This window comes from Lynx canadensis, chromosome B2 (assembly GCF_007474595.2).
Source record: "Lynx canadensis isolate LIC74 chromosome B2, mLynCan4.pri.v2, whole genome shotgun sequence".
Lineage (NCBI taxonomy): Eukaryota > Metazoa > Chordata > Mammalia > Carnivora > Felidae > Lynx > Lynx canadensis.
In genome coordinates this window covers 107455626-107482649 of record NC_044307.1, presented here as the reverse complement: position 1 = coordinate 107482649, position 27024 = coordinate 107455626, and the positions used below count along the sequence as shown (strand labels likewise).

The 27024-nt window shown below is 35.3% G+C and overlaps 1 protein-coding gene across 1 annotated transcript in view; it reads left to right on the top strand.

Moving 5' to 3' along the window:
* CEP85L (centrosomal protein 85 like) overlaps positions 1 to 27024 on the top strand; it is a 173712-nt gene that overhangs the window by 113243 nt on the left and 33445 nt on the right. Inside the window, exons 6-8 of the mRNA XM_030316238.1 lie at positions 15791 to 15970; positions 23587 to 23739; positions 25669 to 25823. Coding sequence (XP_030172098.1) covers positions 15791 to 15970; positions 23587 to 23739; positions 25669 to 25823 — 488 coding nt within the window. The remainder of the gene's footprint in view (positions 1 to 15790; positions 15971 to 23586; positions 23740 to 25668; positions 25824 to 27024) is intronic.

Sequence of the window (27024 nt, the reverse complement as noted above, 5' to 3'; positions counted from 1 at the left end):
AGAGGGCTCTCCAAGTCAGTCTACAAGGACATATAGAAATAGCTGAAGAGATATAGAAAAGAGGGTTGCTGAAAATGTTAGAAGGATTTAAAATTATGTGGGGAATTAAAATATGGTTGAGAAATTAGTCTTCAAAAGATAAGGTAAATTAATAAAAGGGAATCAAGGAAAACCCAAAGTACTAAATGGATATTATAAATATAGGAGATGAATTTTTTTTAGTAGATATATATAGAGAGCTGATAAATGGCAAGGGTTTAAAAGAACCAATAAATATAATAAAAAATATTTCTTAGCAAATAAAGTATTTAGATGTTTGAACAGTGCTTTTCAATTTTTTATTGATTAATTTGACAATGTATAAGTTTAAGGTGCACAGCACACTATTTAACACACTTATGTATTATGTTTGTTAAAGTAGCAGTATTTATTACATTACATAATTGTAGTACATATTATTGTCCATGTTCATTACACTTCGCATTAAATTTTTATGGCTTATTTACTACTCCTTAGTACCCTTACACAAGTTTATATCCTTATACACTATTATTCAAATTTCCACCTCCCAACTCCCCCATCCTCTGGTAACCACCAGTTACTCTGTTTTTTACAGGTTTAACTTTTTGTAGATTCTACATATAAGTGATATATAGTCCTTAATATTTCTCCTTCTGACTTATATTGCTGAACATAATGTGCTTAAGGTCCATTCATGTTGTTATAAATCATAGGATATCTTCCTTTTTCATGGCTGGATAATATTCCACTATGTACATTTAACACATCATTTTTATCTATTGATAGGCATTTGGGTTATTTCCATATCTGACCTATTATGAATAATGCTGTGATAAACATGGGAGGGTATATACTTTCAGAATCCTGTTTACATATTTCCTTTTGGTATATACCCAGAAATGGGATGGCTAGATTATATGGTAGATCTATTTTATTGGTCCATGGTGGCTGTACCAATTAACCCCCACCAGTGGTGTGTAAGAGTTCTTTTTTCACCACATCCTCACCTGCATCTGCTATTTGTCTTCTTGATGATAATCATTCTAACAGGTATGACATGGTATCTCACTGTGATTTTAATTTGCATTTTCCTGATGATTAATGAAGTGGAACATTTTCCCCTGTGTCTGTTGGCCATTTTGATACCCTCTTTGGAAAAATGTCTATTTAGGTCTTTTGCCCCATATTTAATTGGATTAATTTTTTATTATTAAATTGACTTGAGTTCTTTTTATATTTTAGATATTAATTCTTTCCTGATACATAGTTTTCTGAAATATTTTCTTATTCTATAGTTTTTCTTTTCATTTTGTTGTATTAGATCTTCTGCTATGCAGAAGCATTTGAGTTTGATATAGTTCCATTTGTTGATTTTTGCTTTTTGTCGTTTGTGCTTTTGGCATCATGTCTAAAAAGCAAATCATTGTTGAGACCAGTATTGATGAGTTTTCCCCTATGTTTCATTCTAGGAGTTTTATGATATCAGATCTTTTTTTTTTTTTTTTTTTTTTTTTTCAGTTGCTCCAAACAGTGCAGGTCCAAGACATTGCTTTTTCTTGTTTGTCCTCTTTCCTTCTCAGTCCTACTTATTACTTCTTTAAGACTTTGGGGATGGGCTTCTTTTTTTTTTTTTTTTTATATATATATATATATATATATGAAATTTATTGACAAATTGGTTTCCATACAACACCCAGTGCTCATCCCAAAAGGTGCCCTCCTCAATACCCATCACCCACCCTCCCCTCCCTCCCACCCCCCATCAACCCTCAGTTTGTTCTCAGTTTTTAACAGTCTCTTATGCTTTGGCTCTCTCCCACTCTAACCTCTTTTTTTTTTCTTCCTTCCCCTCCCCCATGGGTTCCTGTTAAGTTTCTCAGGATCCACATAAGAGTGAAACCATATGGTATCTGTCTTTCTCTGTATGGCTTATTTCACTTAGCATCACACTCTCCAGTTCCATCCACGTTGCTACAAAAGGCCATATTTCATTTTTTCTCATTGCCACATAGTATTCCATTGTGTATATATACCACAATTTCTTTATCCATTCATCAGTTGATGGACATTTAGGCTCTTTCCATAATTTGGCTATTGTTGAGAGTGCTGCTATGAACATTGGGGTACAAGTGCCCCTATGCATCAGTACTCCTGTATCCCTTGGATAAATTCCTAGCAGTGCTATTGCTGGGTCATAGGGTAGGTCTATTTTTAATTTTTTGAGGAACCTCCACACTGCTTTCCAGAGCGGCTGCACCAATTTGCATTCCCACCAACAGTGCAAGAGGGTTCCCGTTTCTCCACATCCTCTCCAGCATCTATAGTCTCCTGATTTGTTCATTTTGGCCACTCTGACTGGCGTGAGGTGATACCTGAGTGTGGTTTTGATTTGTATTTCCCTGATAAGGAGCGACGCTGAACATCTTTTCATGTGCCTGTTGGCCATCTGGATGTCTTCTTTAGAGAAGTGTCTATTCATGTTTTCTGCCCATTTCTTCACTGGGTTATTTGTTTTTCGGGTGTGGAGTTTGGTGAGCTCTTTATAGATTTTAGATACTAGCCCTTTGTCCGATATGTCATTTGCAAATATCTTTTCCCATTCCGTTGGTTGCCTTTTAAGTCTTTGATCCATTTCAAGTTAGTTTTTGTGAGTAGTGTGAGATAGGGGCTCAATTTCATTGATCTGCATGTGTTTGTACAGTTTTCCCAGCACACGTGTCAAAGAGACTCTCCTTTCCCCATAGGGTGTTCTTGGTTCTCTGGTCAAATATCAGTTGACTGTATATGCCAGGATTTAATTCTGGGCTCTCTATTCCGTTACATTGATTGATCTGTCTTTTTTGTACCAGTATCATACTGTTTTTATTACTATGGCTTTTTACTATAGTTTGAAATCCAGAAGCATGATCCCTCTGGCTTTAATTTTTTTCCTTTTTTTTCCCCCTCAGGATTACTTTCGGTATTTGGGGTCTTTTGTGGTTCCACACAGATTTTAGAGTTATTTCTTCAATTTCTGTGAAGAAGAGCAAAGGAATTTTTATCTTAGATGTATGAACAATGTTATTTTTTATGCATAGCATTTTATATGTGCATAATTTGGGGCACATACCTTGCTCATCCTAATTCCATAGCAAATTAAACAAAGAAAAATATATTTTTCATATTCTGTATATTCTAGGTTAAAGAAAGTCAATTTTTGACATAAAATAACATTCTTTTATGAATTTATAGATGTAAAACATATTTTGGGTAAATAACTCTATTTGTTAAAAACTTTGAACAGCCTACGATCAAGATGACCTGAAAGTTAACCATCAGCAAATCTCATAGGTAGAAAATGAGAACTAGGTTTTTATCCAAAAATTCACACTTCCTAGATTGTTTTAGTAGTAAAATTGCTGGAACTGAAGAGTGATTTATCTTTATAATGCCCTATACCAAAATTTTAACCTGTGGTTAACAAGGCTTCTTAGGGGGAAAAATGTGAAGGATCCTTTTTATCTTTTGTTAAAAACTGAAGAAGAGATGTCTTCTTTTAACATAGGTGTGAACCTTGGAATAGACCAAGCAGATAATATTTAATTACGCTTCATTGATGCATCATTTCTTGTTGTCTTTCCATTTTATCCTTTTTCTATTTATGTAATTTTTTTCTATTTCATTTTCCTTCAGCCATTTTTTCTACTACCAAGTTTTGTGGTTTTAATGAGCATTTTATAAATGAGTCCCACCTTTACGAATGAGCTCATTCAACAAAACATAAACACCTAATGTGTTAAATTCTGGGGCAGCAAAAGTGAAGGATACTTTCTGTATTCATGATCTTCAATCCCACAGAGAGAGACTGTATCAAAAAACATGTTTATCCATTTCTTCAGAAATAACTTGTTTACTGTGAATGAAGTTGGTTTTTTCATCAAAAAGTGTACAATCCAGTGAGGAAGACTGATAAACAAGAGATAATTGCAGTAAGTTGGAGGTGCCCAAATGGGATATATATGAAGTAATATGGGAATCCCTACTAAGAACAGATAAACTAGCCTTGCAGAGGGAGGCTTAAGCTTCCTGTAGGAAAGGACATCTGATCTGAGAACCTGATGAAGTAAAAGAATTTAGGCAGGTTAAGGAAATGGAGAAATAGTGCTTCAGGCATGCTATATTGTGTGTGAAGAGGCCCAAAGATAAAGCATTTGGAAAACTACACAATTATTCTGTATGGATGAAGTGCAAAGTGAGAGAGAGTAGTGGTAAGAGGTGTGCTTAGAGAGAGGTAAGGCAGGGGTCAAATTGTATCAAGGGCTTAAAAAGTAAGGGACCCATTTGTCCCTGTTTTAGCTACAGTTTCAGTTAATGCCTGTTGTACTCCCATAGTGATTAATAGCACCCCCTTTCAATCTCTGAAGTGTCCTAGTTTGGTCACCCCTGGGGTGTAATAGACCCTGGATTTAAGATGGATGGTATTGGGGCAGAAACCAGGCAGAAAGCTCTTATCAATAGTCCAAAAGTTAAATGGACATCTGAGTTTAACAACAATGTTGGTTAAGACAAAAGGAAGAATATTTATTACACATCTGTGTGACCAAGCATGGGCTTGATTTGATGACTTTAATGTGGTGAGAGAAGTGATTGCCTAGTTTCAGATGGGCAAAATTGATTGGCTTTTATTGCCAAAGGCCAGGATAGAGACAACTACATCAGGAGTAAGTTCTATTAGAGAATAATGAGTTACGCTTACATATTATTATATTGTAAATTTGGGACTAAGATGAAGAATGAGGCTGATATTCATAGGTAGGTCTAAGAGAGAGGTTAGAAATATAGGACTTGTCAGTCCACCCAGGTGGTGGTTGAAGCTTGGGCATGATCACTTCTTCCAGGGAGTGAAGAAAATGGGACCCGTAAGTAACGACAGGGAACAGCAGTATTTTAGAGTCAGTAAAAGAGCACAAGTTGTGAAGGAGCATGGTGGAGGGGCGTGGGAGTGGGGGTTGCGTATTGTTACAGAAATGAAGGGAAGACCCGCTTTCTTCACAGACTCAGTGGTTGTGAGACACTCTGGCTGAAAAAGCAATTTAAGGACTTAAAGCAGTTCTGGCTTCAGGCTTTTCTCTTTCTGTCTGCTTAATTTCATGTACAAGTTCTACAATTTGTCTTGTTATGAAACACATTTCTGTAGTGCAGATTTGCTCATACATGAATGGTACAATGAGGTCAGTATAGTTTTCAAGTCTCATTGGTTCATATGTGGTTTTTGTTTTGTTTTTCCAGGCAAGGGGATTTAGAATAGTGTGAGTAAAATTAGAATCTTCGGCAGGCTGCAGAACAGGCCTAGGCTCACCTGCTGCCTTGGCAGCAGAAGCCTCTTCAAGTTTCATTTTCAGAAAATTGTACTGTACTGCCTTGAGACATGCACTCCCTCCTTTAGTAGCTTCAGTTCCTGGCAGGTCGTGTTGCCTCCTACCCACCTGAATGTAGTCGAGTTCTACCTCTATCATCTCAATACCCACCAGACCTGCTCTAATTAAAGTGATGCCAGCATTTAATATTAACTGTGACTGCCTGCCCAAGAAGTTCAACTCTTCTCCCCAGTTACTATTTTGATTAGTAATCTGGTTTAAGTTGCGTAGTCTTTGAATGGACTATTGCCTTTCCTTTTCCCTTAAGCCCTATTTTTAGTGCTTCGTTTTTGAGTGCTTTTCCAGGAATATTTCATTGTAGTAGAAACATCTGTATTAACTTATTTGTAAAATTAATAAATTTTATATTTTAGAACAGTTTTAGGTTCACAGCAAAATTGAGCAGAATGTACAGAGTTCTCATATATCCTGTGCCCCCACATACCTACGGCTTTTTCCACTGTTGACATCCTCTGTCACAGGATATCTTTGTTACAGTTGAACCTGTACTGACCCATTATCATCACCCAAAGGCCGTAGATTACATTGGGGTTCACACTTGGTGTTACAATTCTGTGAATTTGGACAAATGTATAATGACCTATATGCATTATTGTAGTATCGTACAGAATAGTTTCACTGCCCTAAAACTCTGTGCTCTACCTGTTCAATCCCTCCTCTCCTTTAACCTCTGGCAACAACCAATCTTTTAACTGTTTCCATAGTTTTGCCTCTTCCAGAATGTGATATAGTTGGAATCATACAGTATATAACCTTTCAGATTGGCTTCTTTCACCTCATGACACACATTTAAGTTTCCTCTGTGTCTTTTTTTTTTTTTTTTTTTTGAGAGAGAGCGTGCAGGCATGCATGCACGTGGGCAAGTAGGGTGGGTGCTGGGCAGAGAGAGAGAGAGAGAGAGAGAGAGAGAGAGATGGAAAATCCCAAGCAGCCCCACACTCAGCACAGAGCCTGAGGTGTGGGGCTTGATCCCACAACCCTGGCATTATGACCTGAGCCAAATTTAAGAATCAGATGCTCAACTACTGAGCCACCCAGGGTGCCCCATCATCATATTGATAGCTTATTTCTTTTTAGTGCTGAATAATATCCCATTGCCTGTATGTACCATAGTTTATTTATCCAATCATCTACTGAAGGAAATTTTAGTTATTTTAAAGTTTTGGCAAATATGAATAAAGCTGCTGTAAACTTTCATGTGAAGCTTTTTGTGTAGCATATTTTCTATGCATTTGGGTAAATACCAAGGAACACAATTGCTGGATCATATGTTTAAGTAACTGCCAAGATGTCTTTCAAAGTGGTTATATTACTTTGCATTCCCTCCAGTAATAAAAGTTTCTGTTGCATATCCTCACCAGCATTTGGGTGCAGAGTTTTTGATTTTGGCCATTCTAATAGGTATATAGTGGTAGGTAGCTCATTGTTGTTTCAATTTGTAATACCCTAAAGACATTTGATTTTGAACATCTTTTCATATGTTTATTTGTCATCTGTATATTTTCTGAGTTAACTGTTTCTGAGTTAATCAGTTTCTGAGATAACTGTTTGTTCAGGTCATTCCCCCATTTTTAAAATTTGTGTTGTTTTTTATTGTTGAGTTTTAGGAGTTCTTTTTATAGTTTGGATACATATCCTTCATCATATGTGTCTTTTGCAAATAGTTTCTGCCAGTATGTGGCTTATCTTCTCATTTTCTTGATAATGTCTTCTGCAGAGCTTAAATTTTTAATGAAATCCAGCTTATCATTTGTTTCTTTTTTTTTAAACATTTAAAAAAAATGTTTATTTATTTTGAGAGAGAAAGCAAGAGCACAAGCAGTGAGTGAGGGAAAGAGAGAATCCAAGCAGGCTCCATGCTGTCAGCACAGAGCCCAATGCGGGGCTCAATCCCATGAACCATGAGATCATGACCTGAGCCGAAATCAAGAGTTGGATGCTTAACCAGCTGAGCCACCCAGGTGCCCCCATTTGTTTCTTTTATGGATCTTACCTTTAGTAGTGTATCTAAAAGTTACTGTCATATCTAGGTTTTTTTCTATGTTATCTTCCAGGGGTTTTATAGTTTTCCATTTTAACAGGTCTGTAGTCCATTTTGTGTTAATTTTTGTAAAAAGTGTAAAGCCTGTGTCTAGATTCATTTTCTTGCATATAGATGTCCCATTGTTCCAGCATCATTTGTTGAAAAGACTTTCTTTGCTCCATTGTACTGCCTTTGTTTTTTGTCAAAAATCAGTTGGCTTTATTTATATGTGGATCTATTTCTAGGCTTTCATTTCTTTTCCACTGACCTGTTTGGTCTTTCCTCAATGCCATACACTCTAGATTACTGTAGATTTATTATAAGTCTTGACATTAGGTGGGTCAGTCCTGCATCTTTGTTCTTTTCCTTCAATATTATGTTGACTATTCTGGGTCTTTTGTTTTTTCATAGAAACTTTACAATCAGTTTGTTGCTACCCACAAAATAACTTGTTTGGATTTGCCTGAGATTGCATTGAATCTGTGGATTAAGTTGGGTAAAACTTAACATCTTGACAGTATTGAGTCTGTCTGTGGACATGGAATATCTCTTTGTTTATTTCATCCTTCTTTGGTGTCTTTGATCAGAGTTTTGTAACTTTCCTTATATCTTGTACTTTGTTACATTTATACTTATTTCATTTTGGGGGTGCTAATGTAAATGCCAATGTGTTTTAAATTTCAAATTCTACTTGTTCATTGCTGGCGTATAGGAAAACACCTGACTTTCATATATTAATCTTGTTTCTTGCAACCTAGGTATTATTTTCCTATTAGTTTCAGGAGGTGGGTTTTTTGTTTTTTGTTTTTGTTTTGGTTTTGGTTTTTTTTTGGTCTGTTTTCTTGGATTTTCTATATAAGTGATTATATCATCTGTGAACAAAACTGTTTTAATTCTTTTTTCTGCCCAACTGGCATACATTTTATTTCCTTCTCTTGTTTTATTGCATTCCCTAGGATTTCCAGTACAGTGTAGAAAATCAGTGATGGGAGGAACATCCTTGCCTTGTTCCTGATGAAGCTTCAAGTTTCTTACCATTAACTGCTGCTAGCTATAGTTTTTTTCTAGATGTTCTTTATCAAGTTTAGTAAGTTTGCCTCTATTCCAAGTTATAGTTTTTAGCATGAATGAGTGTTGAATTTTGTCAGAATTATTTTCTACATTTAATTGATATGATCATAATGTTTTTTCCTCTGTAGACTGTTGATATGATAGATTACATTAATTGATTTTTGAATGTTGAACCAGCCTAAATTGCTGGGATAAATTTCAGTTGGTCATGGTGAATAATTCTTTTTATACATTGTTAGATCCAGTTTGCTATTTTTTTGAGGATCCATTTATGGAAAATATTGGTCTGTAGCTTTCTTTTTTTAAAAATTAAAACAATTTTTTTTTTTTTTTTTAGTAATCTCTACACACAACGTAGGGCTTGAACTCATGACACTGAGATCAAGAGTCGCATACTCTTCCAAGTGAGCCAGGCAGATGCCCTTATAGTTTTCTTGTAATGTCTTTGTCTCATTTGGTATTAGGGTAATTGTGGCCTCATAGAATGAGTTAGAAGTATTCCTTCTGCTTCTGTGTCTGGAAGAGATTGTAGAAAGTCGGTATAATTTCTTCCATTTTTATTTTTTATTTTTTAATTTTTTTTTAAAAAAAATTTATTTTTAACGTTTATTTATTTTTGAGACAGACAGAGACACAGCATGAATGGGGGAGGGTCAGAGAGAGAGGGAGACACAGAATCTGAAACAGGCTCCAGGCTCTGAGCTGTCAGCACAGAGCCTGACGCGGGGCTTGAACTCACGGACCGCAAGATCATGACCTGAGCTGAAGTCGGACACCCAACTGACTTGAGCCACCCAGGCGCCCCTGATTTCTTCCATTTTTAAATGCTTGGTAGAATTCACCAGTAAACCCATCTGGGCCTGGTGCTTTCTGTGTTAGAAAGTGATTAATTATTGATTTAATTTCTTTAATGGCCTCTTCAGATTATGTATTTCTTGTATGAGTTTTGGCAGGTGGTGGTTTTCAAGAAATTAGTCTGTTTCATCTAGGTCATCAAATTTATTGGCATAAAGTTGTTCATAATAATCCTTTATTATATTTTTTAATGTCCATGGGATCTGTAGTGATGTTTGCCCTTAAAATCTGATATTAATAAATTTGTGTCTTCTTTCTTTTTTTCTTAGCCTGAACTAGAAGGTTATTGATTTTATAGATCTTTTCCAGAATGAGTTTTGATTTTGTTGATTTTCTATATTGATTTTCTGTTTTCAGTTTCATTGATTTCTGCTTTAATTTTTATTCTTCTATATTTTGGATTTGATTTATTTTTCTGTGTCTAGTTTCTAATGTGGAAGCTTAGAAAATTGATTTTAAGCCTTTCTTGTTTTCTAATATATGCACTTGACGTTATAAATTTCCCTCAAAGCACTGCTTTAATTACATCCCACAAATTTTAGATAATCTGTATTTTCATTTCCCTTTAGTACAGAATATTTTAAAATTTCTCTTGATATTTCTTCTTTGATCCATAAGTTATCTAGAAGTGTACTATTTAATCTTCAAGTATTTTGGGATTTTTATAGCTACCTTTCTGTTGATTTCTAGTTTAATTACATTATGGTTTGAGAGCATATATTGTTTGATCCTTCTTCTTTTAAACTTGTTAAGACATGTTTTATCACCCAAAATGTGGTCTATTTTGGTAAATGTTCTGTATGAGCTTGAGAAGTATGTGTAATCTGAAGTAGTCTATACATGTCAATTACATCCAGGCAATTGTTGATGCTGTTTGGTTCAACTGTGTTCTTAGTAATTTTCTACTTGATGGGTCTGTTCATTTCTGATAGAGGGTTGTTAAAGTCTCCAGTTATTATAGTGGATTCATTTGTTTCTCTTGTAGCTCTCTCAGTTTTTACAGCACATATGGTGCTGCTCTGTTGTTAAGCATATACACATTAAGGATTGCTAAGGCTTCTTGGAGTATTGACCCTTTCATGTAATGCTCATTTTGGTTCCTGATAACTTTCCTGGCTGTAAAGTCTGCTTTTTCTGAAATTAATATAGCTATTCTACTTTCTTTTGATGAGAAGTTAGCATGACGTATCTTTTTCCATCCCTTTGCTTTTAATCTTTGTGTGTCATTATTTTTAGTGTGGGTTTCTTGTAGGGAGCATATAGTCAGGTCTTGTTTTAGGACCCATTGAGGCAGTCTCTGTCTTTCAGTTGATGTATTTATACTATTTACATTTAAAGTGATTATTGATACAGTTGGGTTAAAACCAACCATGTTTGTTACTGTTTTTTTGCTCTTGTTCTTTGTTCCTATTTTTGTCTTCCACACTTTGTCTGCCTTTTGTGCTTTTACTCGAGCATTTAATATAATTCCATTTTCTCTCCTTTCTTAGCATATAGATTACACTTTTTTTTTTTAGTGGTTGCCCTAGAGTTTGCAATATACACTTACAACCAACCCAAGTCTGCTTGCAGATAACACTGTACCTTTCATGAGTGGTGCAAATTCCTTGTAATAATTAAGTACTACTAAATCTTCCTTCCTTTTTCTTGTATCATTGCTGTCATTCATTTCACTTAAGCATACACACACACAAACACACACTAAGTGAACACATTGTTGCCATTATTGTTGAATAAGCATATCTATTAGATTAAGACAAATAAAAGCTTTGATTTGATTTGATTTGATTTGAGTTTCTGACCTATATCATTTTCCTTCTCTCTGAGGAACTTCCTTTTAACATTTCTTCCAAGCCAAGTCCATTGGCAACAAATTCCCTCAACTTTGTTTGAGAAAACCTTTACTTCTTCACCTTTGAAGAATAATTTCAGAGTATAGAATTACAGGTTGGTGGGTTTTTTTCTCTCAACACAAAATATTTCACTCTACTTTCTTCTTGTTTGCACAGTTTCTGAGAAGTCAGATACAACTATTATGTTAGCCTGTCTGGAGATAAGGTGTTTTTTCCTCTGGTTTATTTCGAGATATTTTTTTATCTTTGATTTTCAGAAATCTAAGTATAATATGCCTCGATGTAGTTTTTTGGAATTTATTCTGCTTGATCTCTGAGCTTCCTGAATCTGAGATGTGGTAGTTGACAGTTTGGGGAAATTCTCAGTCATTTTTGTTTCAAATGCTGTTTTCATTCCTTTCTTCTCCTTGTATTGTTATATACCTTTTGTAGTTATCTCACAGTTCTTGGATATATTCTCTTTTATTTTTTCCAGTGTTTTTTTCTCTTTGTTCTATAGTTTTGGAAGTTTCTTGTCATATCCTCAAGCTCTAAGATTGTTTCCTGAACTGTGTTCAGTCAACTGATGAGCCCATCAAAGACCTTCTTTATATCTGTTACAGCATTTTTGATCTCTAAAATTTATTTTTTATTCTAAGGATAGCCACTTCTGTGCTTATTACATTAACCATATGTTCTTGCCTGTTTTCTGCCTTAGCATTAATGTCCTATATTGATCATAGTCTTAAAAATTTTTCGGTCTAGGGGCGCCTGGGTGGCGCAGTCGGTTGAGCGTCCGACTTCAGCCAGGTCACGATCTCGCGGTCTGTGGGTTCGAGCCCCGCGTCGGGCTCTGGGCTGATGGCTCAGAGCCTGGAGCCTGTTTCCGATTCTGTGTCTCCCTCTCTCTCTGCCCCTCCCCCATTCATGCTCTGTCTCTCTCTGTCCCAAAAATAAATAAACGTTGAAAAAAAAAAATTAAAAAAAAAAAAATTTTTCAGTCTAATAATTCCAGCATTCCTGTCATATCTGACTCTGGTTCTGTTGCTTATTTAGTCTGTCCAGCTGTGATTTTGTCTTTTAGTGTGCCTTGTAATTTTTTGTTGAAAGTTAGATCAGATGTACTAGGTAAAAGGAAATGTGGTAAATAATAATATAATGGTAAGGTGTAGAGAAAGAAGTATTATGTAGTCCTTTGGTTAGGTGTTAGTCTTTTTGTGAGCCTGTGATTTTGGACTCTGAACTTAGTGAGTGCTTCTGTCTTTTTCTTTCCTACCCTTAAGTGAGATAGGATGGCTAGAGACAACTAGAATTGAATATTTCTCTTCTAGGTAGGTTAGTTCCCTTCTAGGTAGGGTAGTCTCTAGTTTAATAGTTTCTACTGAAGACAGGTCTTGTTAAGAAGAATGTAGTGTTCTGGTGTATTTCCAAATGGTTCCTTTTATCCTCTTCCTGCTAGAAACATGAAGAGATTTTCCCCTGATAATTAATCACTGTGAGGACCTGATAGAGCTCGTGGCAGTAAAACTCAAAAAAGTTGAGTGTCTCCTATGACTAGATCTCCCTTGGAGTTTTTGACTCTCAGAATTGTCCATTCTGAGCCTCCAGCAATTCATCAACTTCAGTTCTGGTTTTCCTATTCCAGCATTGGTTGCAAGGAGGATTTTGTTCTAGTAAGTGTGACTTTCTATATTCATCTGTCTCTTCAATTTAGGGGGCAGAAGTTTACCCTGTGACCTTACTTCTGATATATCTAAGAATTGTTGATTTTTCAGTGTGTTCAGCTTTTTCACTTGTTAATAAAACAGACGGAATGGAAATTTCTGAGCTCATTACATGCCAGATTATAAACTATAAGTCTGTGTTATTTTTTTTTTTTTTAGTTTCCTATCCTGGCCCACCCATATTTCTGAATTTTAGACCCATCTCTCTAACTTCCTCTCTATTTGTATGTTCAAATGATAATCTTAATAAGCTCTAATTGTAATTAAGTACATCTGCTTAGAGCTGTTCTCCTATATGACCTTCTTACCTTGGCTCAGAATAGGATCTTCCCTAAAAATCTCAAACCTTAGTTATCTAACATTTCCTGTCTGTACACTTCTTAAAAAATAATTTTCTCTAAATCCTCTCAATTCTACTTCCAGACTTTCTTCATTCTTTTCTCCATGCTCTTGTTTAACTCCTCTTTTTTATCAGCTAAGTAGGTTAGAATAATTTCTGAAAGTGACATATTCATATCCATTCATCCATTCTCAGTATCCTCTAATTCCTGTTGTCCACTGCTTCCAGTGGTTGTAGCACTCTTTGTTCTCTTTACTCTTTTCTTTTCCCTTCAATCAAAAGTTACTGAAAGTTGGGAAACCTGGGTGGCTCATTCGGTTGAGCATCCAACTTCGGCTCAGGTCATGATCTCCGGGTCTGTGAGTTTGAGCCCCACATCGGGCTCTGCTGACAGCTCAGAGTCTGGAGCCTGCTTCAGATTCTGTGTCCCTCTCTTGTTCTGCCCCTCCCCCACTCATGTTCTGACTCTTTCTCAAGAACAAATAAACATTAATAAATAAATACACAAACAAAGTAATTGAGAGTCTGCCTACTGGGCTAAATGCCAGGGAATAGAGATTTACAAAACAGAGTTCACAGTCTTCTTAAATCATGTTACTTTGTTGTTATAAAACCATCACTGGTTTTATAACCAGTGGTTTTATGGCCTTAACTCATTTCCTATGAGTTAAGATTTAACTCTGAATCTTGTGATTATACAACAGTATGGTCCCACGTAGATTTTTAAATTTCCCCTTATATCCATCCTCCTTCTTACAATCCATACTTTAAACAGCAATGGGTATTCTCTGTATATATTCCATTTATTTATTCTTTTAAGTTGTACTTATTTATTTTGAGAGAGAGAATGAGAGAGCGCGCAGGAGAGGGGAAGAGAGAGAGGGAAAGAAAATCCCAGCCAGGCTCAGCATGCTCAGCACAGCCCGACGTGGGGCTCCATCTGATGAACCATGAGATCATGCATGACCTGAGCTCTTCCTTTCTCCATTTCTGCCAGAATCCTCCTTATTTTCAAAGGGTGTATCAAAAGCCACCTCCCAGTAAAGCCTTTTTCCTCATTCTCCCAATGTTGTCTTCATTTGTCCTCCCACCTCCCCATTCTTTTTACTTAAAACGACTTTTCTTTGGCTACCATATTGTATGGTGCCCTATATATATATAATCATCTGAGGGTTTCTCTGATGCCTCTGATTAGAATTTGAGTTTTTAAAGGACAGTGGTAGAGTCTGTCATCTTTGAAATACTCAGCACACGATAAATGCTACTTATATAATTTTTGAATTATAACTCCTCCTCTGGTGAAGTATGAGTTCTTCAAGGTCTAGTTCAAGTTCACTTCCTGTAAAACCTTTCCATAGGTACTACAGTACAACTGTCTTTGCACTTAGACAGTTTTCATTGTCTTTCTTTGTGTGATACTTTATTAAACTGCTGAGACCTGCTTTATTAACTGTTGAATCCCTAGTACACAATTCTTAATATATGTGCTTAAGTAAATATGTGTTGAGTAAGTGGAAAAATAAATTGTCTGTTTACTTTCACATTACTGTATTGGTATCTTTTACAGTATTTAGAACATTTTAATTTTTTGAGGAAATATTTGTATTTTCTGTCTGCCTTTTCCTGATTATAATGCTGCACGGTAGGGGAAAGATCTAACCTGAATTCCTTATAAAACCTCGCTCATAGAAACAAGAATGCATTTGTTCAATCAGCAATTATTTTTTGAGCTCTTATTTTATGCCAGTGATTATTCTAGGAAATAGCGATATAAGGGCAACTAAGATGGACAATAATTCCTGCTTTCATGGACCTTACATTCTAGTTAGAGGAAAAAATTAATACTTATTGATGGGGCACCTGGGTGCCTCAGTCGGTTGAGTGTCTGACTCTTATTTCAGCTCAGGCCATGATCTCATAGTCGTGTTCTTGAGCCTGTGTTAGGCTCTGCGCTGGGCATGGAGCCCACTTGAGATTCTCTCTCCCTTTCTCTTTGCCCACCCCCTCCCCACCCCATGCTTGTGCGCATGCACTCTCTTTGTCCCTCTCAAAAATTACTTACTGAGTTTAATATTAGCTGGAAATGCTCACCTGTGAAGAATTAGTTCTTTAGTTTTTATCTCCCTAGACCTTTCATTTCTGGTTAATGTATTATTTATGTCTCTAATTATACTTTTTAACCAAAAACCTTGCCTTTATTAAGCTTTTCTTTGTGTGTTAGGAACTTTACGTATTTTATCTCTGTTCTTCAAAAAAAAAACACTGCAAGATAGACTTTATTATTTCTGATTTATAGATGAGAAGACAGGTTTGGCATTGGTAAGTAAGTAATGTGATTTAATCATGGCACATAACTAGGAAGTGGGAGAGCTGGGATTCATGCCAAGGGCTGTCTGTTGCAGAAGCCTATATATACACTCTCTGTACAATACCTTATTTCCAGTTTCTTTCCATTTTTTCAGGACAAGTAAATCTTTAACCTGTTTTATTTTTTTCTTTCCTGATAGCCACAGTATGAGAACAGTTCACTCCAAACTCCATTTTGTGATCAGTCAGTATCCCATTCCCAGCAAGAGGAACTTGAGCAAAAGCTTGCATCTACTGAAAAAGAGGTTTTACAGCTCAACCAGTTTCTCAAACAAAGAATAAGCCAATTTAGTGAAGAAAAGAAGAAACTGGAGGAAAAGGTAGATATTTTTAATAAAGTTGAATTAGGTCAATAACATTGCTTCAACATATAATTCTTTGTCATCTACTATATTTTAGGTGTTATACCAGGTTGTACACTTAGATTAAAATGATTAGTTTTGTAGTAACTTTTAAGAAAGTCTGTGCCATCTACAAAAATCTAGAGATTTTCTTGAGGGATTAAAAATGCCGCAGTATATTACATCTTGCTAACTAGTAGTGAAACGTTTTTTTAAGTTTGTTGCCTACACTGAGATGTGACACAAATAACTTTTTCTTCTCTTTTTTTGGGTCCCTGTTTCTTTGTCTTGTTGAGTATGAAGGATTGGTAAATGAAATAAAGGTGGTCTTTTTTCATAAGAACATGACTTAAAGTTATTTAAGCTGAAGCCCCTGATTCAGAACAAGTAGTGAAAAAACAAAATCTTTATGCATGTGATATATCCTTATATTTATTTGACCTTTCTACCTTTATTAAAGTATTTTTGTATTTCCTTTCATTCCATTATAGTGTCATTAAAGATCGAGTAGATTACCTGCTAGTCCTAATTTACTGAAGAAGCATAGATCCTTAAGCTGCTACTTAGTTGCAGAACTGGTTTTAGACTCTTGATATGCCCAGCTTATTATTCTATTAATTGAAACTTCCATTCAAGTGATCTTGAAACAGTCACCGTGATTTCTGCAGGCATGTTTGGAGTTATTAATAGAGCACTCATTTGACATTTTTGTGTGTTTGTATATGTATACATGTGAGTTAAATTTTGGATCTTCCAAAACCTGACAAAAATGTACATGGTTTCTCTTAGCTGTATGATGTATTTTATGTTGGCTAACTTGAAAATAACTTAGGTACCTGTTTCTTGTTTCTTTTCTGTATTTTGGGGGCTCCGTGCAATACCATAATCTGGAGGGAGCTAAGAAAATATTTATTGGTTCTATAGATGTGGGAGATGTGGGATTAAAATATTTTCTCACCTGAGATTTGTTAATTGAAAGATTGTGTGCAAATTACGATGATTCGGTGGATACAGACTTTAAAATATATTTTTATGTCTTATCTAGATTTTTCTCATCTTTTGTTACTTGAAAAATATTTCAAGCTGTTCATGTACAAAAGACAATTCTTATTTTGCCTTCTGAGTGCCCTCTTCTTCCTAAATAATATAAAACAAGATTTTCTTTAGTGTTCATTACTGTATATTCAGTTACTCATGCATGCTGGAAACCTTGCCAACATTAAGCCGGTCTCCTAAATATATATACAATCCATCTAACACTACCAGAGTGGTCCAAGTTATCATCTCTTGGCAAAAGCTTTTTTAAGGGCCTCTTCATTGGTGTCTCTGAATCCAATCTTTCCCTGCCTGTCTGCTTTCCTCTCTGTCTCCAGTCACTTTTTTTGTTGTTGTTATTGTTACAATTCCGTGTATTTTATTTATTATATTTTCTTTAAATTGAAGCATAATTTATATATAGTCAAATCAAAACCTCTCAATCACTAGGAGTTCCTGGCTGGCTCAGTCAGTAGAATATGCAACTCTTAATCTCAGGGTCATGGGTTTGAACCCCATGTTGGGCATAGAGTTTACTTAATAAGCAAACATTTCAGTCACAAGAAATTCCTTTGTGCTTCTTTCTAGTCTAGTTTCCTTCCTGTTTCTGAAACACTGTTACCACTACAGATTAGTTTTGAATCTTCTTGGTCTTCATATAAATGGAGTCATACTGTATGTATTCTTTTGTGTTGGTTTTCTTTCACTTAATACCTTTGATATTTATTCATATTGTTGTATATATATTGGTAGTTTGTCCCTATCTACTGCTGAGTTCCATTGTATTATATAGATATATCATGGTGTGTCTACTCTCTTGTTAATGGATATTTGAATTGTTTGCATTTTGGGGAAATTATCAACAAGGCTGCTGTAGACATTCCTGTAACAGACATTTTTTATATGAATATTTTCATTTCTCCCGGGTAAATTCCTAACAGTGGAATTTCTGAATCATACATTTCATACGATAGAGGTTTAACTTACAAGAAACTACCTGAGTTCTGCACACTTAGTGACCTTTCTGAGTTGGCCTTATGGTTTGGGGCATCCTGAGCCAGTGATCCTGTGCTGAGATGCTTCAAAGCCTTATAAAAATGCTTAGATCCCCACTTAGAGGCCTGCTGTACCTAAGTTAGCAAGAGATTTGGAGGTAGGAATGAGGTTGATGGGCTTCGTCATTTGTAAAATCAGGAGTGCTCATAAAAGAAGTAAAGCTTTGAAAGCTCCAAGTCCTGCAGCTGCTTATTTATGGTCATCATTAATCAGCTTTACATGGAGTACACATCAGATGGAACCTGGTCAGCTGGCTTTAAATTTCAGCAAGCTCTGTTAGATGGGAACATGGAACATCGCTATACATTTGTAGAAGTGCTGTATTGTTTCTGGTGTGAATAAATGTACCTGTGAGGTAGAAAGAAAAGGAAAGACCACCCGAGTTCTCCCAGTGCTTTGTACCATTTAACACTTCTATCAACGCATGGAGTTCCAGTTGCTCCACAGCCTCCCAGCCCATTCTTGATCGTGTGGAGGACTGAACTTTTTAAAATGAAGACCTAGTCATTTGACTTACCTGATAAAACCCAATAATGCCATCTCATTTTCTTTAAAGTAAGAATCAAATTCTTCCCCTGACCAGAAAGGCCCTGCCTAACTATAATCTTTGGCTCTAGCTGTCTCCCTCTGGTACACGGTGTCACAGTGCAGTGCTTACAGTTGCTCCAACAGGTCAGTCTTGGTTTCTGGTATCAGAGTCTTTACACAGAATTTCTTCTTTACCTGGTTAATACTCGACTCTCTTCTCCCACTACTCACTCACCCGTTTATTTTGTCAAGTCTCAGCTTAAATATCTTTCTCCTGTAACCCCTTCTTTTTGTATGTTTAGAGCATTTTGTTTTGTTTTTCTAGTACTTAACACAATTTTGAGTAATCATTGTATTTTAATATTTCTCTGTAAGTTCTAGGAAAGCAGGGATGTATCAGTCTGTCACTGTAGCATATGTAACACCAGCCATGGTGCCTGGCATATTGAATGAATGAATGAATGAATTAATTAATTAATTAATTAATGCTTTCAAGTGATTTTTGCCAAGAGAGGAGAGAAGAGAGATAAGAGTGAGATAAGAATAAATTAGATATTAAAGATGTCAGAGTGAGTGTATGATAGAGCAAATTCCTGAGAAAAATAGGAAAAGGTTGATAACAGATGCCAAGATGGAAGAATTACTTTTGGGAAAGAGTAACAGTCTTTATATGGAGTGAGGCAGTTGAGAATGGAAATGTGTATACCAGAGAAATTCAGAAGGGGAGTTGGTGTTAGAGTTTGTGTCAGAGGCCATGGAGATGATGTGAGTTTTTGAAGGGAGTGTAAAAGCTAGTGAATAGACTCATGGGTAACACATTAACTGATCAGCACTTGAGGCCCACATGAGATTGGACTGCATTGTTTCCTTCTGCATTTTCTGTCTGTTATCCTGATCAAGACTGATACTACGACAGAAAAGCATTCAATGTGAAAAATAACAAATAGAAGTTGCTTTAAAAATTTTTTTAAATATAATTTATTGTCAAATTGGTTTCCATACAACACCCAGTGCTCATCCCAACAAGTGCCCTAATGTTTGTTTATTTTTGAGAAAAAGAGCATAATTGGGGGAGGGACAGAGAGATGGAGACACAGGATCCGAAGCAGGCGCCAGGCTCTGAGCTGTCAGCACAGACCCTGATGTGGGGCTCGAACTCACAAGCTGTGAGATCATGACCTGAGCCAAAGTCACATACTTAATCAACTGAGCCACGCAGGTGCCCCAGAAATTGCCTTTTGATAAGCTCTTTCTTGTATATGCCAGATAGCATGTGAAGGTACATTAAGTGCATTTTTTCATTTAATGTTAACTAATGTTCACAAAAATCCTGGCAGATATATACTATATCCCCATTTTAAAAACTGAGCAAATTGAAGCTCTGAGACAAGTTGAATAATTTGTCCAGTTGGATGTAGGTAGAAATTATTGAAAAGCAAGGAGTAAAATTCAGGACGGTTTAACTCTACAGCTGATGCTTTGTTCTAATAATAATGGTTTATTTATAAGAAAATTTAGAGGAAAACATTTCCTCAGTAATCTATTTTGTTCTAATAACTGTATTTAAAATAAAAATATATTTGTTTGTAAACCTCTTCTGAAAACAGGGCCCTCCTTATTGTCTTCTAGAAATAATCTCAATACTAAATAATATTTCCTTGAACAAAAAAAAGTAACCTTTTATAAATTGAATAGGGAAGATTTCTTGGTGATAGCTGATTTACCTGGAGGTAATTACTGGAGCTCAGATTTTAGTAACCAACATAAAACTTTTAAGTTAAAAACAAAACAAAAGAAAACAAAAGAGCTTCTCATCAGTGAACAGGGCTTAAAAAACAACAACAACCCAGACTTAGTGATTATGTGTAATCAGCTTGTGGTCAACAAATAGCATAAACAGTATCCAGTAGGAGAGTATTGGCAGATATTTGTGATCAAGGGCAGCAAGCTTGACACAACAGCACAGAAGACAGTTGTCCAGCCAAAGAAAAAAAAGCAAACTAGGACATCTTTGCACAGGAGAAGATAGCATGACTAACCTATTCCATTGGCTTCTCTTTGAGGACATCGTTGTGTCACATTTAAGACACTTAAAAAATTAAATATAAATTGGGGCGACGTTAATAAAAATAGGCTGGTTATTTTTATTTCTGTAACTTACAGGGTCATTTGCTAAGGCAAGAATAGGCTTTGTTGATGGGGAATACAGGCAGAACTGGTTGCTAGAGAATTTGGGGGAATTTGGTTATGCGGAGTATGAAAGAACTGAAAGAACATTGGCTTTTCAGTCATAGGTTTATATTTGAATCCCACCTGTGTCTCAGTGACTTGTACTTAAGTCACTAAAGATCTCTGGACCTCATATTCAAAAAAGGAATAATTTATGTCTTTTTTGGAAAAATTTCTGTTCACATCCTCTGCTTATTTTTTAATCATATTATTTGGTTTTTTGGTGTTGAGTTGTATAAGTTCTTTATATATTTTGAATATTAACTTCCTTATTGGATATATCATTTGTAAGAGAAATTCAATACCACGAGATACCACCTTACACCTGTCAGAATAGCTGAAATAAAAAATGTAAGAAATAACAAGTGTTGATGAAGAGGAAAAAGAACCCTTGTGCACTGCACATTTGTGTAGCCTCTGGAAAACAGTATGAAGGTTCCTTAAAAATTAAAAATAGAATTACCATATGATCCAGTAATCCCAGTACTGGGTATTTACCCAAAGAAAACAAAAACACTAATTTAAAAAGATACATGTACTCCTGTGTTTATTGCAGCATTACTTAACAATAGCCAAGATATGAAAGCAACCCAAGTGTTTACTGTTAAATGAATGGGTAAAGAAGATGTGGCATATATACACAACCAAATAATACTCAGCCATGAAAAAGAATGAGTTCTTGCTGTTTGCAACAACATGGATGGATGTAGGGAAGATCATGCTAAGCAAAATAACTCAGTCAGAGAAAGACAAATACCATATGAGTTCACTCATACACGGAATTTAAGAAACAAAACAAATGAACAAAGAGAAAAAGAGAGAAACCAACATCCGACTCTTAAATACAGAATACAAACTGGTGGTACCAGAGAGGCCGAGTGTGTGTTGGGTGGCTGGAGGGTAAAACAGATAAAGGGGGTGAAGAGTATACTTACTTTGATGAGCACTGAGGAATGTATATATTTGTTGAATTATTGTACACCTGAAACTAAAATAACACTGCATGATAATTATCCTCCAATAAAAAAAAGAGAAAAGGGGAGAAAAAAGGGAATGGCATTATGTGGTCTTTCAGATGATCACCAGTCACAACAACCTGTGAGTTCTGAAAGATCACAAATTGTCACAGCATCACATTTGCCTTTAATACAGAGAAAGCCCCAGTAAATATTAGAACTTAACTATTTTATCAATGTTGCTCTTTACCCAAGTTAATAAATATATCTTAAAGTTGTTGATGGAATGAATAGATGAAAGGAGAGGTGATTTGTTTTTCCAATTGAACTTGTTTTAATAAAAGTTGTTACACAGTGGACTTAAAAGAAATTAGATAAGACATGAAAGAAACCAGATTGTGCACAAGTGTTAGCTTTAATAAAATTTGGGAAAGTGAACTATTATACTACTAATTATTGACACTTATTTCCCTGGTGAATATGGGAAAAGGATGTAAAAACCTGTAAGTTTTTGGAAGACTAGTAATTTAAGGTGAATAAGAGTCTGGAGTTTACTTTTTAGGTAACTGTGTACACATGTTATTTGTAATTGATCTGAAATATGAAAGAACTTTGAATTTGTGCTATGAAATTTAAAGATCGTATATTTCAGGTGGAAAGGTGAAAAAATTAGTACATAAAAATCTGAGGTTCACCCTTCACAAATTAAGATATACTGGAATCATGTACCATATAGTGTTCTATAATAGGTGTTCAATTAACATGTTCTGTCAATCCTAAAATGACATCAGTGGTATGGCAAACCTTTATCATATGTAACTTTGAGAAAAAAAAAATATGTTACAAATTCAATTATGACCTAATAAATACCTTAACAGTAGTCTTGGCTTGAAGTATGGACTGGTCTCACTAGTGCCCATATCTCTTTCCAAGTATCTGGTGATTTTTGTATGTTCTCCTGGTTTTGATTGCATTTCTTGAGTACATGATAAACAATTTCTTTGCAAGTCAGTAACAAAACAGCTTTAATTACTTTTAGGTATCTTCCTTCCTTCTTTTTTTTTTTTTTTTTTTTAAGTTTACTTATTTTGATAGATCATGCATGCAAGGTGGTGTAGGGGCAGAGAGAGAGAGGGAGAGAGAGGAAATCCCAAGCAGGCTCCACACTGACCTGAGCCAAAGTCGCTAACCTGACTGAGACACCCAGGGGCCCCGGGTATCTTCCTTTCTCATTTCACATGAAATGTTTGGATATAGCTTTGTTAGAAATAAGAAATTGAAGTCATCCCTCCAGAGACGAATATTTGCTTCATTGATTTTAAAATTCAAATTTAAAATTCTTAAATTAAACCCTGTGGCTCTATTTCTTTGTCTTTCCAGATTGTAACTTTTTTTTCCACGCCAAATTATAATGTAATATTTTAAGGTATTTTAAATATCATTCAAACTCAGCCCATAGTTGCAACATATACACAGTGTTGAAATGACAGAGATGAATAGCTTTGACCAAGTTTGTACATGTGCAGGCAATAAAAGCTATGTCATCCCTGCTACCTGGCTAACTGCAGTTCATAGGATGCCATCAGTTGCGAAAGCAAACAAAAATTTCAAAAAATTTCTTGACTTCAGTGATATGACAGTTTCTAAAAATGTGAATCTTAGAATTGATGAAATAAGGTGAATCTTACCCGAGTTGGTGCTATTCTAAACTATAACCTGGAACTGTTGGTTCTGTTGTTATTTTTTTTAATGGCACAAAGCCTCTGAAGATCCATAATCTTTTTTCTTTAGCTTAAAACCAGAGATAGATATATCAGTAGCCTGAAAAAGAAATGTCAGAAGGAATCCGAACAAAATAAAGAAAAGCAGAGAAGAATTGAGACCTTGGAAAAGTATCTGGCTGATCTTCCAACTCTAGATGATGTACAGAGTCAGAGTCTTCAGGTAACATGAAATAAAATGCTCACTTTTAAATGACTTGAAAACGTAACCACTTTATTAGGTTGACTCTTTAGAAACTTCATAATTTTTAGAATTTAAAATTTTGGTTCTACATTTGGCTAATTATATTAAATTGATGTGTTTAATTGCTGTCTTTAGAATTAACTTTAATTAGAAACTTTAAGCATGAGTGTATCTTTCTTGTTGTTAATTAATATATGGTTATTTGCCTGAAAAACCTGTATGTTAACTCTTTTACTTAACATTTTACTCTAAAAGGTAGTTTCTGAACCAGTCTCACAGCCCCATCCCACACATACATGCATGCACCATATGTTCTCTGGCTTTACCCAATAATCTCTGGCTCAGCCAAGGCTCAACAAGACGTTTTTTGACTGTCTTTCCAGGTATTTGTTTTCTTCATTCATCTTAACCTTTCCATAAATTCGTACACCTTAGTCTGTGGTCTCCATTCACTCCTCTTACCTCTTCTGACCATTTTTCTTTTTTACAAGTACCTTATCCAGAGTCTTTCTACCAACTCTGGTGAAGCCTTTCTTCTCAAAACCTTATTTATAAATCTGTGAAACTTACTCTTCAGTCTTTTTCAGTTTTTCTAATCATGAAATTCTCAACCTCAGTGCTATTGACATTAAAGGGTGGATAATTTTTGTTCTAGGATTTTGTCCCGTGCATTAAAGGATGCTTAACAGCATTTCTGGCCTCTACCTGCTAGATGCCAGTAGCACTGCTCCTTCCCTCCTGCCTCCCCAAAACCAAAAATGTCTACAAAAATTTCCAAATATCACCTTGGGGGAGAAATCACTCTCAGTTGAGAATCATTGGTTTAATCCATGGAGGGTCATTATTTTACAGACTCTAGGCCTACAAGGGATTCTCTGTCTATAAGACTAAGAGAGGATAATGTCAGGAAGGAACTAAAGAAGTACCACAGAAGTTGGCATGAGCAGGAACAGAGAGGAATACAGATGTAAAAACACATGTTCATACCACCTTACACCATTAGGTTGGCTAATAAAAAAAAAAAAGAAAAGAAAAAAGAAAGTAACAGGTGTTGTGACAATGTGAGGAAATTAGAATCCTTGTGCACTGTTGATGGGAATGTAAAATAGTGTAGCCACTGTGGAAAACCATATGATATGCTTCTTTAAACAATAACCATCAATTCCTCTTCTGAATATATACCCAAAGGAGTTGAAAGCAGAGTCTCAAACAGATGTTTGTACATACATATGTTCATAATAACATTATTTGCAACAGCCAAAAGATGGAAGCAACCCAATCGCTGATGGATAAAATGTCGCATATCCATATAATTCACCTATAAAAAAGAATGAAATTCTGAAACATGGATAAACCTAAGGCCATTGGGCTAAGTGAAATCAGCCAGACATAAAAAGATAAATATGGTATGAGGTACCTAAAGTAGTCAAATTCATAAAGACAGAAAGTCAAAGTGTGGTTGCTGGAGACTGAGGGCAGAGCTGGAAGGGGAGTTGTTAATGAATATAGTTTGTTTTGCAAGATGAAAAGAGTTCTGGTGATTAGTTGTACAACAATGTGAATGTAATAATACTATTTATTGTACATTTAAGCATGGTTAAGATGGTAAATTTTGTGTTCTGCATATTTTAGCATAATTAAAAATAAAAATTTTAAAGTATCCCCAAATTGAGATCATTTACCTTTCTCTCTGTCCTCTAGAAATTTCTGACCCCATTCTTTTCTTCTTCGTAATCTCATTCTCCTAGCTCCTGTTACACACAAAGGAAGAAATAAAGTATTATTAAGTGCTCTAGATAAAATATACTGTGATTTTAATCACAAGCTTGTTAATTTAGAACACACAGTTTCTAGCAGAAACACATTTAATATTCTATGTGTTATAAACTTTAAGAATTTTCTCCTTAGCTTCAGATTCTAGAAGAAAAAAATAAGAATTTGCAAGAGACTCTGCTGGATGCAGAAAAAAAGCTTGAAGAGATCAAAAAACAGTGTCAAGAAAAAGAGGCACAACTAATATGCCAGAAAAAGAAAGAAAAGGAGTTGGTAACTACAGTTCAGAGGTAAACAAACCTTTAGTAATTTTTTATTTTTGTTACTCATATTTTTCATAAAGCATTTCACTTAAGATACATTAATTTGTAATTATTACTATATTGTTATCTTAAAGGTGAACTCTTTTTATTTTTTTTTAATATGAAATTTATTGTCAAATTGGCTTCCATAGTAGGGGACTTTTATTTATTTATTTTTATTTTTATTTTTATTTTTTTTATATGAAATTTCTTGTCAAATTAGTTTCCATAGTAGGGGACTTTTATTTATTTTTTTTAATTTTTTTTTAATATGAAATTTATTGTCAAATTGAAAGGTGAACTCTTAAGAACTGTAAGTATTAATGTCATTGAAGCAGGTTGTCTTGGCTATGATTTCACATTTTATTTATTTATTTATTTATTTTTAATTTTTTTTTTTCAACGTTTTTTATTTATTTTTGGGACAGAGAGAGACAGAGCATGAACGGGGGAGGGGCAGAGAGAGAGGGAGACACAGAATCGGAAACAGGCTCCAGGCTCTGAGCCATCAGCCCAGAGCCCAACGCGGGGCTCGAACCCACGGACCGCAAGATCGTGACCTGGCTGAAGTCGGACGCTCAACCGACTGCGCCACCCAGGCGCCCCTGATTTCACATTTTAATGCAACATACTGACATCTTGCCAAAAGTTTTAGATGAGAATGGTGAAAATGTAACACCCCCCGCTGCCAAAACAAAAACAAAAACAAAAACACAATTAGAAACTGAAAGTATTAACACAATCTGATGGCTTTGCCAAAAAGTAAGTAAACAAAGAGAAGCAAATACTCAGACTGCACTCCTTAATGAGATACATCAAAGTGAAATAATTGACTCCCATTTTCCCTTACTGTAGAACAACAGGTATGGCTATTTTGTCATGTATCTTCCAAGTTTACTCATGTATCTTGCCTAATGGTACTCTTCTCTTTTAAATTAATATAGTTAGAATGACAGGGAATATCATTTATTAGTATATTTAGCTAATATATTTAATCTGGAAAATTAATACTAGATTGCTAAAAAACCTAGAGAACTATGTTATATATGCAACTACATGCACTCTGTTTTATAAAACTTAAACCTTAATAGATGATCAAATATAAATAGCCAAAACTATACGGAAGAATAAGACAACAAAGCAACAAAAACTAAATTTAAGAAATATACTCCTCATGCTTTTACCAATT